Consider the following 16,235-nt stretch of genomic DNA (forward strand, 5'->3'; position numbering starts at 1 on the left):
AATTGAAATCAGTAATAAACACGAACCCTTTTGATTACCCTGTTACTCATTAATTACAAAACCAAAATATCTTTACACTGTAGAATTCATTTGCTCATTTTTTCCTGGAATGACCATTTATTCTTACAGATGGAAGTCTATACAATTTTTATAATGGCCAGCAGGAGTTTTTGTGCCTCCTGATGACAAAAGTAAAGGTTTTGATTTTTCTAAAGACTAATAGAAGAATATTTCATAAATATTCAGTCATAGCATGAGACCTACTCAAACCTATTTCAAAGCTGAAACAAAATTGGGAATAATTGAGACCACTTGGAGATGCAAAATGAGGAACTACTCAGTCCTATTGCTAAATTTCTAGGTCAGGACATACAACTGTTCCCTTTCACACCTGATTCAGGAAACATGTCCCTGCCCATGGCAGGGAGCTAGAACAAGATGATCTTCAGGGTCCCTTCCAGCCCGGGTCACGATAATTATGCTTTGCTGTTCCAGTCACAGCTACTGCCACATGGATAGAGATTAAATTGCATCCAGAACTGCACCTTGGTATCATTCCTTATCATAAATGATGCTAGAAAATACACTACATTCTTCTTAAAATGTATATAATGCCATTCGTAGATTGTGGTGTTACTCGGTGCCATTTAAGGTAACCATAGTATTTGCTGGCTCAAAGTTTGGATGTGGACCCACAGTTTGCATTTTCCAAATTTTAAGTCATTACATGCTTTGGTTTGTTTTCAGCAGGTGGTTTGTGTATGATGTAGCATGGCTGTTCACATGTGGTGGGACAGGAGAGCTGCCATGACTTTGGTAGTTATTAATCAGTGAGTTTTTGAAGAAAATTTATTGAGGAAATTTTCCACACTAGTTTTAAAGGATGATTTTTACAGAACATACTGAGTTGGAAGGGACCCACAAGGATCTTCGAGTCCAACTCCTGGCCCTGCACAGGACAACCCAAAAGTCACACCATGGGCCTCAGAGCTTTGCTCAAACACTTCTTGGGCTCCATCAGGCTGGTGCTGTGACCACTTCCCTTGGGAGCCTGTTCCAGGGGCCAGCTGGAACCCTATATGTGAAGAACGTTTTTCTAATACCCAGCCTAAACCACCCCTGACACAGCTTCAGGCCATTCCCTCAGGTCCTGTCGCTGTCACCACAGAGCAGAGATCAGTGCCTGTCCCTGCTCCTCCCTTCATGAAGAAGCTGTAGACTGCAATAAATCCAGACTAGATTCACATTATTTTAAACAGCTTAAGTTTTTTTTAGCATTTTTGAATAGTGAAATTATCTATCATTATCTATCTAACAGATGTAAGCATTTTAGGAAAGGCGATGATTTGCTGTTATTTTTGATGGAAAAAACCGACCCTTTCCTGAGGAGCTATGAATATGTGACTTATTGATACCTGCAGGCCCGGTGATTTGTCTAACCAGGAAGAAGGGAAGGACAAGAAAGGAAAGGGAAGAAAAATGGAAAAGAGAAAAAGTCGCGGAAACGAAGGGGAAGCAGCCGGCAAAGCAGCCGAGGGCGTCTCCCTCGGCCACGGGGCGGGGCCAGAGGGGCGGCCTGGCCCCGCCCCGGTCTCGCGATGGGCGCTGGCCCCGCCCCCGGCGGTAACGGCCGTACCCGCCGGGCCTCGCGGGCGCTGTTTACGGCAGCGCAGCCAATGGGCGGGCGCGGCGCGAGGGCGGTGCGGCCAATGGGCGGGCGGGGCGGTGCGTTTGAACGGCGCGGCTCGAGCGCAGGGGCCCGCGCGGCCCGGGGCGGTCCGTGCGCTCCCCGCCATGCCCGGCCGCCCCGACGACTACGAGGTGCTGCTCACCATCGGCGCCGGCTCCTATGGGAAGTGCCGCAAGGTGCGCCGCAAGGCCGACGGCAAGGTGAGCAGGAGGCGGAACCGGCGGCAGCGCAGCTTTACCGCTGCCGTGCGTCCCTCCCCGGTGCTGGCGGCTCTCCGCGACACGCGGGCGGCTCTGGCAGCCGCGCGGGCCTGGCCGCTGTCCCGGTCACTCCCCAGGGTGTTTGTGCCTCCGCAGATCTTGGTATGGAAGGAGCTGGACTATGGCGCGATGACGGAGTCGGAGAAGCAGATGCTCGTGTCGGAGGTGAACCTGCTGAGGGAGCTGCGGCACCCGAACATCGTGCGCTACTACGATCGCATCATCGACAGGAGCAGCACCACCCTGTACATCGTCATGGAGTACTGCGACGGGGGAGACCTGGCCAGCCTCATCGCCAAGTGCGCCAAAGAAAGGCATGTGGAATGTGTTTGGAGTGTCTGGCACGGGGCTTGGGCAGCCCGGAGAGAAGGGAAACTTACTTTGTAACTTCTGAGCAGTTTCGGGTTTAAGACTTTGGACTCAACAGCTCTTCTCAAATGTGAAAGGTTTTGTACAAAGTTAAAGCAGCTATGGGAACTGTGCTATTGGCTGCATCACCGGATTGGGTGTTGGTGCTGAAGTAGTAAGAAACCCCGAGCTCTTCTGTGAGGCAGAAGCTGTTGAGGGGTTTCTGGCTATAAATGGGGTTAAGAACATAAGCCAGGAGGTTACAGCTCCTTTTGACAGGCAGCATGGTTCTCCCCATGAGTAAAACTCCTGGGACCCTGGAATTTATGAGGACGCCAAAGCATGTGGAAGGGAGGAGTGATTTTGCATGCACTGTGAAAAGCTATTTTGTCTGCCTATATGTAAAGCTTGGAGAGACATCAAGTTGATAAGTCCTCACCTTGGTCTAATCTTAGACTTAGCATCCTACTTAAGTATAGTGTCAGTTTTCACATTCTTAGGTCAAACAAGTACATGACACCACCTATTACTTTTTGAGGGTAGTCTAAAACAGTTGTGCAGCTGCCTACCAGCATCGTTGTTTTCATTTAAGGGAGTTTGTATTGAACAATCAGCCCTGTTTTGGCTGTTACTGTATGTTGCTCATTATTAACAAGTGACAACATATTGTTATCTTAAGTGATCAAAGGGACAGATCTCATCACAAAAGCATCAAATTGATGTTTGTAAATAGTGAAAATGCTATGTGTTTGTTAGATGATATGGGGGAGGAAGAAAATACTGCAGGGATTCTGCAATGAAAGCCTCAATGTCATCTAATATATTTGTAGTGATTTTTATAAAAAAACAGTTTTAAAGGTAGAATACATAGATGCCTGTTGCTGATGGTGCTTATTTGAGTGGTGTTTTATGATAGTACTATGAAAAAAGTTATGAAACTAAAAGTGGCAGTGACTAATCAAACTGATGTGTGTTCAGAAAATCCATTAAACAATGTGTTCATTTTCCAGGCATTTCTTGGATGAAAGCTTTGTTCTCCGAGTGCTGACTCAGTTAACGTTGGCCCTGAAGGAGTGTCACAGACGGAGTGATGGTGCGGTCACTGTGCACCGGGACCTGAAACCAGCAAATGTCTTTCTAGATGGCCAACAGAATGTGAAACTTGGAGACTTTGGGCTGGCCAGGATATTGCACCATGACACCAGCTTTGCCACAACGTTTGTTGGCACTCCATATTACATGTCTCCAGTAAGACCTCCCTTCTATACATTATCTTCCCTTTGCCCCTCCAAGGTGTGCTCTGTTGGTCTCAGAGTCCATGAATATTTGGGAGGTTTTAATGAGGCCTTATTGGCCTTAAATGCAGGTGACTTTTTCATAAAGTATGTGTGTTCTGGAGATAAGGTTATTCTGCAGTCATTTTCATCTCCTTTCTTCCCAACACAATCAGCTTCCTTCTAATAACAGTTGCTCTTTGCTGTATAAGTTTTGTTATATTCTTCAGACACTAGAAGTGTTGGAGTATATTGTTCCTGAAAAGGAACAGGGAAGTTAGAGAGCTTTTATGCTTCATACTGTTAAGGTAAAGAGCTTATTAAATTACCTTCTAATGGTAGGATTTTAAGTTGTAGTGGAAATGAGCAGGAATTACTTTTTTCCCTGATACAGGGCACTTTGTGTGGGAAAAATTAATGTTGACTGAGAGTTGCACCAATTAAAGATTGGTGCAACACTTCAGTCTTCTACAGTGCCACTAATAGTTAAAATCCTTCTAGTAAGAGTAGATATGGATATTAATTAAGATGGAATATTAGAAGTTGCTCCAGTATATAATGTTTATTTCAGGTTTGAATAACCATGGATTATCCTGCAATAGTGGAACCATGTCTCTGTTAATAAACCCAAGATTGTTCTCTTTCTTTAGGAACAAATGAACTACTTGTCATACAATGAGAAATCTGACATCTGGTCGCTGGGATGTATTGTGTATGAATTATGTGCTCTCTCGTAAGTATGGTAGTGTGGTAACAAATGTGGAAACATAACTGCTAATGTAGGTGTGATTATACTTTGTGTAGATGAAAGCTTAAAGCTTTCAGAGACTAGTCCTAGATTTTTATTTCTCTATTGGTCTTGACATCAGATAGTCAAAACAAACCTTGACTGCGGGTTTTTTTTCATAGTCTGATACTTTCTTTTCCCTGCAAATAAGTCCTGTAAAACTACTGAAAGAATCCAAGAAAAATTTTCTTCTTCAGGCCTCCATTTACAGCTTTCAGCCAAAAGGAGCTGGCAGAAAAGATAAGGGAAGGAAGGGTCAGGCGAATACCATATCGTTACTCAGAGGAGCTGAACGACCTTCTCAAGGACATGCTGAATGTAAAGGTAAGAACCAATTACTAATTTTCCCACCTATGATTTGAGCTAGCATTGAAATACTAGTTTTTCTTCTCAATCATGAAACAAGCCTACCTGAAGTAGTGGTAGTTATCACCTTGTCACTGGCAGTGTCACTTGTAGAGGAAGGAGGGAGGAGTTTACTCTGAGTCCATCAGAGGCAGCAGCTCAAGTGTCATGCCAGGGTCACAGGATGCCAAAAGGCGGCCTCAATATTGGCTTACATGGGATTTCCTGATTGCATGCTTATTGAGGCCTTATAACTTCAGGGTTAAAATGGTTCCAGTGTGTCTAGGAGCTGGAAGGGGCTGTTTTTTCTTCATTTTGGGGTTGGCGTTATATGGCTAATGTATAGCTTGTTCCCCCACAGCTGGTGTGGAGGTATTGAGAAGAACATGGCAGGGGCAATGAAGCTGTAACAAGTGCCCAAGCCTCCAGTAGGCATGGATTGTTCAGCAGAGTGTTTGCTGAGGAATGTGCTGACAGCCTCCTCTGCAGGCTCACCCACCCCCTTCTGACTCTGCAGGGAGAGGGTCCCTGGGCTGGGAGACACAGTCCTGAAGCTCTAGATCTGATGGCTGGTAGCAGCCTTCTCCCTTGGCTTTTATCATCTTGCTGTGCTGCAGCTTCCTAACTCCAGTTTTCTCCTCTCTGCTTCTTTGTAGCACCTTAGCTGATCTTGCTTGGAAATCTCTGGCCTCACTGTTTCTTCTTACAGATGGAACCTGTTGGTAATGCCTTTCCGTTTCCTAATTTCCTTTAGGATTACTGCCGACCTTCTGTTGAAGATATTCTGCGGCACCCCTTGATAGAAGATGTGGCAACAGAAGAACAAAAACAGAATTCTGAAAGAAGAGGCTTCAAAATATGGGAGCCAGAAAGGCTGCAATTCTCAGATGTTGTAGTAAATGAGCTGAAACGAAAGGAGCAACAATTACAGGAGCGAGAGCAAGCCATTAAAGAGAGAGAACAACGTCTGGAGCGTATGCTATTCCATTTTGGGAAGGGGGTGGCAATGGGATTCTGATTCAGTTGGAGGAAGAAAAAGTAGACAGTTTTCACAACCCTCATTTTAATGAACTAAGATACTGTAGTCCTGCATTCACCACTAGAATTGTCTCAAGACCAAGAATGCCAGGGGCTTACTCTGCTATACTAGCTTCTTTTTGAAGTTACTAAGATAGAATTGGTAGTTTGGATATGGAAATCTGGTTTGTGAAGATTATTAAACCTGAGTGGCAGCTAGGAAAGTATACAGAAATGTAGGGTCTGCACTGTGCAGTGTAGGTTGCTTTTTCACCTGCTGTGTAAGTAAACATTGCCTATTCTAACATGTAACCTAAGGTGAGCCTCATGCTGGAAAAAAAAATCTTTGAGTAAACTGTCAACTGCTTTCATAGAAGTCTATAGGTGGCTTGTCCTCAAGTGTTGGTATTTCCTCCACATGAAATATCTCTCTGCATATGCAGTAGGCTCTGCAATACAGTTTTTTACCATATGTATTTTTTTATCTGAGCCTGAATAACAGCTGCTGCTGATGTAAGCAGGGTGTTAAATCATAGCTGAATTATAATATCTGATATATAAATATTTAAACCTGGTGTCATGTGTGCCATGAGTTCATGTGCAGAATAGAAAGTTGCTGTCTCTTTGTTGTTGCAGACACGTCAGAGTTTGGGACAGAAGCGTGCCTGGCATTTCAGAGTACTTGTTAGTGCTTTATTAGTGCCTTGATAGAGGTGTATCTACACAGCAGTTACCTTTGTTTAGAGCCATAGCATGAGAAGTGTGGGTGCACCTGACTGGCTATTACTGCTGTCTTTCCCTGTAAGAGAAGCCCACCATGCACAGTCACTCTAACATTTACATGTTCACGCTGCATACTGCCATATTTCTGCTTCCAGAGAGAGAACGGGAGCTCAGTGTTCGGGAGAGACTGGCAGAGGACAAACTTGCTAGGTATCTTACTAACCTATAATAGTCTATATTAGAAGCTTTACAGTCTTACAACAAAAAGCTTAAACTTCTCTTCCCAAACCAGAGCTGAAAGCCTGCTGAAGAGGTGCAGTCTCCAGAAGCAGCAGCAGCAGGAGGTAACGTGCGCGGAAGGCCCAGGTATGCAAATACTCCGGCAGGCGCTTGCACGGGTCGATGTAGTCTGGTGTGAGCAGAAGAAATCCCCTGGTGCTCAGCGTGCTCGCCACAGTCCCCTTGGGGCAAGGCAAAGCCCACTTATGGCTGCAAGGTTGAGAAGAGACTTTTGATTTTCTGCTTTGCAGAAGGACTTAATGAGTGATGCTCAACCATAAGCCTGAGTTAGCGCTGTTTGCACTGCAGTTTTGTGCTGTCTGAGAAATTAGGTTCTTGTGGTGACCCAAACCTTTCTCAGAGTTGCACTTATTTTATGTATGGATGTCTTTTTACAGACCTTTGATTTAGTTAATTTAAATAAAATTGCACATGTCTAATAAATTCAGTTTTCATTAAACTTCCAAAAGCTTCAACATGGGAAATATTTTTTTGCAAGGGACCCAGCTATGACTGGTGGGTGCATCATATAAACTATGAAGAATACACATTGCTATTATAAAAAGAAAAACTCATATTTGAAAATGTACTAAAACACTTCCTGCCTACGTCTAATCCAATCTGTTTTATAGTAGTATTTTATACTCACTTTGCCCTTGGTTGTTTGTTCTTAGCTATCATAAGGGTATCATCTGTTCCTTGCTCCCATCTTTTATTATTACAAATAATATTCAAGTATCTAAATGCCTTTTTAAATAGTGGTAGGGATAGTGAAGGGCTGGGTCAGAAGTAGTACTCTAGAACAAAGATGCGTGAACACTCTTTAACATGCAGTAACACTCTCTTCATTTAGTTTTGGTCTGATAAAGCAAGATAAGCATGTCACTGCCTCCAAAGCAAATAAAACTGAAGTAGCTTTTTTTTTTTTTCCAAGAAATGCCTATCAGAGCAGAAAAGGACACAAGTAAAATGCCCCTAGAAAGGGAGTGCTCCTTGAGCTGTACCTAACATTTCTGTCAACTTTGGGAATTCCACCCGTCTCTCAACATCTTGTCTGACATCGACACATTAAAGAATTTGAGAACAAACTTGCTTTTGGCTTTCTGATGTTGCATCTAAAACTGGATGACTGAAGGCAAATGAGCTTCAGCTCTTACTTCTGTTCTCTTCTGCATTTCCTACCTCTTTACATGATATTTTGACCTTACCAGGCATATTAGTTTTTGAGGATAGGCAAAACCTGTTTGCGTGGTTAATACCTCAAGCTGGATAATGCAGCAAAGTGAACATAGTTATTATAAAACTGACCAAATTTTGCAATATCTGTAGAGCATGTGATTTGCTGCCCTTCTATTTCACTCCATGGTGCTCTTGTAACACTGTTTCTAAAATTATTCCTATTCTCATACAAATGGCCCAAGTGTTCTCCAGTAGTGGTACTAAGATTGCTTGCTTGTGTTTTCAGTTGCTCAAATATTGCTGTATTTTTCACAACTGGATTGCATCTCACACATCTCTTAGATCCCTGGTTTCTCCTAGAAGTCCATTGGGTGGCTCACTTGACAATAAAATGGAATACCAATATTCCTGTTTTCTAAGACTGTGTCCTAGACACTGCCCTATTTTTACAGGGATGTTCTGATTCTTAGTGAACCATTTAATGTTAAAACAGACCTGACTTATACTAATGAAGCTAAAAATGCTGAAATATTTACTGGCTTTTAAACTTCTTTTGTGCTTATTGCATCTTTGCTGTAGCCTCATAAATTGACAATTAAGGCTTCAGTGTTGAGATTAGAATAGTTAGACCTTTGAATAAAAATCACACCTTAAGTTGGGCCTTGTGAAGTTGGCTCTTATGTGAGGCAACTCAGCTGTTGTAATAGTTTTTGATGGCAATTTTTCTACTCTTGAGTATTAACTGCCTTTTGATGGTGGCATGCTATAGGATATGCTTTGAAAATTCCTGTTCTGAAGGCTGCAGTGAAAGCAGCTTCTTAATTTTTAATTCACCTAAACTCATTACTCATCAAGTCAGAGCCTAATTTGTACCCCAGTGACTTAATACAAGGATAGAGTTGGAATGATGTGGGTGAAGTACAAAAACCACTGGCCAGGTTGAGTCTGCCCCTGCTGTGAAGCAAAGACAAGTTTTTTCAGTAGCTGAAAATGCATTTTGCATTTTCTTTTGGAACTGGCTTATGTTACTGTTTATTTAATTCCTGTCCTTCAGAAGAAACATGTCTTCTTTCCTTAATCAACTAATCTTTCCTTAGGTATTGGGAGGTGCACCCTAAAAACTACTATGGCATATATCTTTTTACCATGATCATTTAAAGGCTTGTTTTCAATTTTTTTCTCAGAAAATAATTGTTGCTATTAACAGAGATGCATTTAATTAGATGACTTAAAGCCATAGGTAGATGACAAATTGGGCATCAGGGTTAAAAGCAATAAATGCTGGAAGATGCACTAATGCAGTACTTTTTGATTTCTTAAGATAACGCACTCCTGCTTCCCCTTTCTACAACCAAGAAGAACTTACACTCTGATGGAACTGAAGAGAAAGCTGTACCTCATAATATGGAAAACTATTTCCTTTCCAAAGGGAAAAGCTCTGATCTCAAAAGGCGCCTCTATGCTGCAAATCTACGGGCTCAAGCACTGGCTGAACTGGAAAAAAACTATCAACTAAAGAGCAGACAAATCTTGGGCATGCGTTGAAACTGTAACAGATACATTTATCTTTGAAAGGAAGATTAAATGTATAGGCAGATACTTGTGCCTCCCTCTCTTAAGCTAGAACCTACTGAGAAATTATTTTAGCAGCTTTACAAACTCTTCGTTTATGACAGGTAGTTTATGAAAAATGCATAAGATGCTATATGATGAAAATAGGTACTTTTGATACCAAATAAAACAAACTGAATTAATTGTATTATTAAAGAAAAATATTTTGGTCCTCCTGTTTACCATACTTTACTCTTCTGAAAATATAAAGAATGAATACATATAAATTATTTGTTTAAAATCTGATGTGAAAAACTTTTCAGGTGAAAAATGTACAGAGATTTATAGTCTGTAGGTTAAAATGCTGTATGTAATGCACAGTTGTTGATAAAGGAAGTGTTGCTATTCTGTATATGTGGGAAAACAGTGCCTTCTTTTCTGCACTTGTAAATATTTTTTAACAAAAGAGCACAAAGATTTTATGCATCTCTTCCTACTAAGTAAGTGCTCTATCAAAGCAGGTTACTTTTAATTTTATGTTTTGGCTAATGTGTGGGATGGGTCAGAATAACATAACTTCTGAGTTTATATTCCTTTCTGCCTGAGCAGCTGAATGCCTTGTCCATCCTCCTACAAGGCCTCTGGCAGGGCAGGGCATTTGAAATAGCACCTTCTTTGCCTTGCCTTAAAACTGTTATAAACTGATCCTCTGAGACTGCTGTCCAGGATGGGACACCATCCAGTGGATTAGCATCTGGGGTTTGGGGTGGGGCAGTTGTCCTTTAAATAGTAAATCCTTATTTTCTTGAATAACTTGTGTAACCCAACAACAGATCTGCTCTAGCAGATCCTTAACAACCCAGCAGAACTTAACATTTCCTTGTGGAGTGGTTGCTGTTTTCACCACAGCCTTTGCTTAAAAGAGTTAGACATGACTATTTTGTTTGCTAATCTAAAACTATCAATGTTTTGTTGGTCATTCCCTAGCAGTAGGTGTTGTGGGAATGTGCCATGTGGATCAGTGCAGCTTTCCTCTGCATTCTTTCATATTTCTGAAGTTTCTCACATGTATGTGGAGGGTAAATCCCTACTTTGTCACCATGTTTGCACACTCAGGTTTTTCTGTTCTGTGCCTAAATCACTGCATTGCACTACACGGCAGTTCTGGCCTTCATGTGGATCTTTATGGCTTAACCCATAAAACATTAAAGGGTAGGATACAGTGGTGGCTGTACAATTGGAAAAAATACAAAGGATTCAGGAATATTTTGTCTATAAAATGCAGGTATCAGCGAAAGGAGGAAAACAGGCAGCCAAGAAAATGAATACTGATTCATGAGAGACTGTATTCATAGAGTCACAGAATGGTTTGAGTTGGGAGGGACCTTACAGATCATCTGGTTCCAACCTCACTGCCATGGACAGGGACACTTCACTAGACCAGGTTGCTCAGAACTCCATCCAGCCTGGCCTTGAACACTGCCAGGAACCATCCAAGAAACATCCATAATTTCTCTGGGCAATCTGTTCCAGTGCCTCACCACCCTCACAGCAAAGAATTCCTTCCTAGAATCTAGTCTAAGCTTACTCTCGGTTAAAAACCATTCCCCCTTGTCTTGTCACAACATGCTCTTGTGAACAGACTGCCATCTTTCTTTTAGGCTCTGTTCAGGTATGGGAGGGCCACAGTTAGGTCACCCCAAAGCCTTCTCCGGGCTGAACAATCCCAATACTCTTAATCTTTCTTATAGTGGAGGTGCTCCATCCCTCTAACCATCTTGTGAAAGGGCTGGCATTTACAAATGCTTTGCTTTTAACACAACCAAGGTAAGAAAATGGCTTGAGGGCATTTTTTTTTCTCTTGGAACTCACGTTTCTGTATTTAAAAGTAAAATGCCTTGAGAGAGCACTGTCTGTGGCATTCCTCTTCCTTTAGCACTCTAGTAACCTCAAGATGGCACTGTTGCCTTGTCATTTATAAGAACATCCTCTATTATATATACATTCAAAATCTAATATCTTGTTTACATTTATTTTTACCTGGTTTGTTCTAAGCACGTTGTTGCAAGATGCTGACTTTCTTTGGCTACGGATGCTTTAGTACTTGCTGGTGCAATTAATTATAATTATCTCCGATTTGCCATTTTGCATCTTTTATGCATGCATTATAAAAATAGCTGAAACAAAGTCCTGCTTTACAACTACACTGTTATGAATCCAAAATGCTACAGAGTGTGCAAACTGTATCAATCACAGTGGCAGTAATAAATGAGAACAGCTTAGGTTACAACTGTAGCATTAAGCTGTTTAACTGTATTCCTTACAGCATCTTCTTGAAGTATTATCACTCTAATATGATAAATGCGGTATTTCTTGAGGTTTTTGAAATAAGAACTTCCTACCAGTACGAGTCAAACATAGTAAAAGGCATCCTGGAGATGGTCTTCATTCTCCCTCAGGATTTTTGCTTTGGAATACTGAAATTCACGTTTTCCTACAAGGGTGTTATTGTTTTTCCAATAGAACGTGTGTAGCATTGGAATCACACTCAGGATGCAATTTTCAAACATATTCAGGAAATAGAACATTCACAAAAAGAACATTTATAGGAATGGTGACTGCTTATGGAGTGCTTCCAAAACATTGCCATCATGCTGATGGATATACTAATGTCTTAGGGAAGGGAAGTGTGTACATATGGATATGGTACAGCTTAAGCCTTACGGGATGATAATAACAGTGTACACTGTGGAATGTTGTGAGAGAAATTAATTACTGTTTAATACAGGAATTTTAATAATATGATTAGTTGTGAGCACCTCTGAAATTGCAGAAGTTTTATATGCATAGAAACATCAAGGATAGCCAGGAGGGGAAGTTGCATCATCTTTGAAAAATACAGTCCAGTCTCCTGGTTTTTAATAGTTATGCCCTGTCCTCTCTGCAGCCAGTTGAACAGCACTTAAACAGTGGGAAAGTGCTGGCCAGCTGGGCACATAAGAAACTTAATGAAAATCAGACATAAATATAGAGGACCATCAAGCTTCTTCATAGAAGTGAGAGATGCCACTTCTGAGTCTCCATCTCTTTGGTCCCTGTGGCAATTATGGCCCCTGTACCCTAGAAGTATCTTCTCTACAGTGGTAAATCTGCATTTCTCCACCTGTGGCAGACCTTTGGCTGTTGCTCATCACCCATTTCAACAAAGGAATGAGGAAAATATGTGGGGGGACCACGATGCCATCAGTGGAGCCTATGCTGTGCCAGAGATCCAGTACTCCCTGCACAGGGTGTTAATAGGGTCTAGGTGTAATAGCATATAAAACTTCTCAAAACCACTATCTGACAGCCAGAACACACTGTTCTCTGTCATGTTCTCCACCTCCAAAGAAAGTTGTAAAACACCAGTGGCAGCATTTCCAGGTTTTCACCCAGCTTTAGTGGTTATTGCTTAGGGTTGATGGCTCAGCCTTCAGTGTTTGCCACAGATTGTGGGGAGTTTATGGCTTACAGGGTATCCCTGTGGTCCAGGGCCTATGGTTTATTGATCCCTGTGCCTTCACGCCTCCTGCTTTTTTTGGTTTAAGATTCATAGCCTATGTTAAGTGTTTTGTGGTTTAGTAGAGTAAATTATAAACTCCTGAAAGATACAATTCTCTAATGCTACCCCTGAAGTAAGATCTGTGATCTTCTTTCTTCACTGTACAGGGTTCATCTCTCTGTGGTCTGTGTTGATTGATGCTGGGACTCCTCTTAGTTTAGCTAATGAAGTCCTCAGAATGGGTCAGACACGGGTGGAGGAAGGGGTGGATGGGTGGGGTGCTGTCAGGTGTCATGCCAGGGTAGGTATTTCTCTTCATGAGCAGCTCCTGGGGACAGAAAGGAGAGGCAAGAAGAGACTTCCCTATCTGCCACAATCCCCTTCTTCCTTCAGTATCCATTTTCCTATCAATACACACTATAGTTTATTTGAACACTTTCATGCCAGGGGGCACTAAGCATTCCAAACATAACCTTGCCAGAGTCCAGCTCTGCCTGGCCATTTTGCGGGGGCCTACAGGTGGAAGATGAACAATTTGGGCAGAGGTTGAGGTGAAAGGGCATTTTGCCACTTCTGACTTCCTCCCAGCTTTCACAGGGGGCAAGACCTCTGTCTCTGCAACCCACTTGCTTTTCACATTCACACATGCGTGCCTGGGTGGCATTTCAGGGTCGCTGAAGAGGCTGCTGCAGTTTGAAATAGGGGCTGTTGTTTCCTTCTTTGGGTTGCCTAACCCCCTCCTAAAAGCTGGTGAGCAAGGACACAAAAAGATTGCCTTGGAGGAAGGGGACCAAAAGCATAAAGTTTATTTTTAACCATAAATAAAGTGTTTCATCCTCACAAAAAGTGTTTTCTCCTGACCCCCTTCCTTCAAGCTCACAGGCTGAGTGATGATGTTTTGATGTGGTGAGGTTCTGGCTCTCTGGGGAGAGGATGAGAAGACAGAAACTGCTGGTCAGTGGAAGAAAACTCCTGTCCACCCTCTCCCAGTGTCCCCAGTGCTCAGGCCGCACTGGGGTTGCTCGGAGTTGCATGCAAGCATCCTAATGGATTCTACATTTTGGAGAAGAGCAGGATGGAGAGATTTGTGCCACTTCTCCAGAGATGCAAGAGTGGGATGCTTGTGTGCCACCTTGCACCCTCCCAACATGGGTATTTGCTCTGTGCCATGGAGCCAGGTACCCACCCCGAGACTCCTGTGGCGTGAGGAACAGCCAGCCCTGGATGATGCCCTCTTTGTTGTGACAGGAAGGTCCCCACAGACCAGGGCATGGAGCAGGATGCCGAGGGACTGGATCACCCCTGAATGGCCATGGTAGCAGTGGAAGCAGATCCGCTCTGGAGGGCGGTACTTCGGCACTCCTGCAGGACACAGGCAGAGCTCATCAAGGGGATGCAGCTCCCCCTCAGCCCCTCCTTTGCTCGGGCATCCCTGGGGATGTGAGGGCACACCCACTGCCTTCTCACCAGCGCCTGGCTCTTGTTTACAAACTCTGGGTTGTGAAAGAAAGCGTGTGGTGCTGGAAGAGGACAGCTGAGTAGGGAAAAGCCTGAGTGCGGAAAATCCTCCCCTTAACCCCCTACACCTGTGTTGGCCAAGAAAAATATCATAGGCCAAAGCTGAAAAAGGGAGTAGAACAGCCCAAATCCTTCTCCGACTGAAAACAAAAATGGAATCCCTGCTCCCCCAGGACATCCCAGAAGTCCTGAGCGCACTCTGGATGCTCCATCACAAGCACAGAGCCCTCGGGGAGCTCGAACCTGTCCAGCAGCCTCACGACGGCCGCGGAAGCCACAGAAGGACACCGTGAGGAGCAGCACCGGTTCCAGGGAAGAGGGGGACCGAGATGCCATCAGCGGGGCTGATGCTGCCCGGGGGTCCGGATCCATCCCCCGCCCTCCAAAGGGGATGTCCTGGTGTCCCCCTGCCCGGCCCCGCAGCGCCCGGCATTGCCCGGGCCCGGACGCTCCCCGGTGACCCCGCAGCGTCCCGGGGAGAGCCCGGCGGAGGGAGGGCATGGGGGGGATGAGCGGGATAGCGAGAGGAGAGGAGAGGAGGCAGAAAACCGCTCGGGAGAGTCACTGCTCCTCCTGATGATGCTGCAGAAGCTCTATTGGTCACTTGCTTTTCGAAAAATTCTTGTTTTTTCAGTTTATATTCCACTTTCCTGGAAGTGAAGTAGCACTTGTTGCCGAGGTCAGTCCTAAGCTCAGCATTATTGCCGTGATTTGCAGCGTTTACACGTGGCTTGGCTTGTTTGCATTTCCTCAGTGGCGTGCAAGACTCACTGTCAGGGAGATGGATTCTAAAGCTTTTCTGCGGGTCCTGCCCCTGCATCCCTTACCGAGCTGCTTCTCCACATCTTCAGCTTAGCAAACCTCACAACTTTCTCAAAGAACCCCAACACATACCAAAGAAATACCCCCAAACCAACCAACCAAACAAAACCAACCCAAACCCAAAACAAAAAACCCAACAAACAAAAAAATAGCCACCTCCCTCACCCCTCAAACCCCTCACCTTTAGAAAGTGGGATTGAAGAAATTACTAGCTATGCTGTAGTGAAGTGCTTTGAGACCTGTACATACTGAATAATGCTATTTAACTCCTAGTTAGTAGAAGATAAGATGTACTGTATGTAAACAATCGGTACAAAGTTGGAGAAAAACTGTGCATGTTTTGCATGGATTTATTATTGTTATTATTACAAAAACATGTACTACCAAATATGCTGCCAACTTCAGTCCTAATCTGGTATCCCATAATATTGGGCTGTGAATTAATATTTTTTAGTGATCCTACAGTAGAATCACCAATTGTTCTCTTACAGAAAATCAGAAGCATCGACAAGGAATGCACTGAATAACAACGAGTGTTTGCAGTGGTGAGGACAGTTTTCAGTATATGCAAACACAGAATTGTCTCCTACTCTCCTTGTTAGTAACCAAACACAGAACAATGATCCTCTTCCCCCATTTACAGGCTCATTCTCCCTGGTGACTCAGCCTGGAAGAATAGGAGCTACTCACTTTAATGCCAGGAGGACTCCTTCCAATGCTCTAAATCCTCCTGTGCTGTGCCAGCTCCAGCAGTGCTGAGGAACAGGACATGAGCCCAGCCTCACACCTCACGTCCCCAACCGCAATAACACCCATGAAGCAGGGTCCCTTTCTGTCCTTGGCAAGTAATAAGTAATAATAAATGCATGAAATAAGCATGAATATAATATATAATAGATAA

The 16,235-nt window shown here is 43.5% G+C and overlaps 1 protein-coding gene across 1 annotated transcript; it reads left to right on the top strand.

The window, feature by feature from the left end:
* The first annotated feature begins 1,324 nt into the window (after nucleotides 1-1,324).
* Nucleotides 1,325-11,703, top strand: NEK2 (NIMA related kinase 2). Its single transcript, XM_071426480.1, has 9 exons — nucleotides 1,325-1,890; nucleotides 2,047-2,264; nucleotides 3,309-3,546; nucleotides 4,223-4,305; nucleotides 4,557-4,683; nucleotides 5,459-5,678; nucleotides 6,600-6,654; nucleotides 6,737-6,810; nucleotides 9,224-11,703. The coding sequence occupies exons 1-9, from the start codon at nucleotides 1,480-1,482 to the stop codon at nucleotides 9,445-9,447; spliced, it is 1,650 nt and encodes a 549-aa protein (XP_071282581.1). The 5' UTR covers nucleotides 1,325-1,479; the 3' UTR covers nucleotides 9,448-11,703.
* The last annotated feature ends 4,532 nt before the right edge of the window (nucleotides 11,704-16,235 follow it).

The sequence above is a fragment of the Agelaius tricolor genome, unplaced genomic scaffold, assembly GCF_023055355.1.
Source record: "Agelaius tricolor isolate 1412-34295 unplaced genomic scaffold, bAgeTri1.0.p SCAF_1, whole genome shotgun sequence".
Classification (NCBI taxonomy): domain Eukaryota; kingdom Metazoa; phylum Chordata; class Aves; order Passeriformes; family Icteridae; genus Agelaius; species Agelaius tricolor.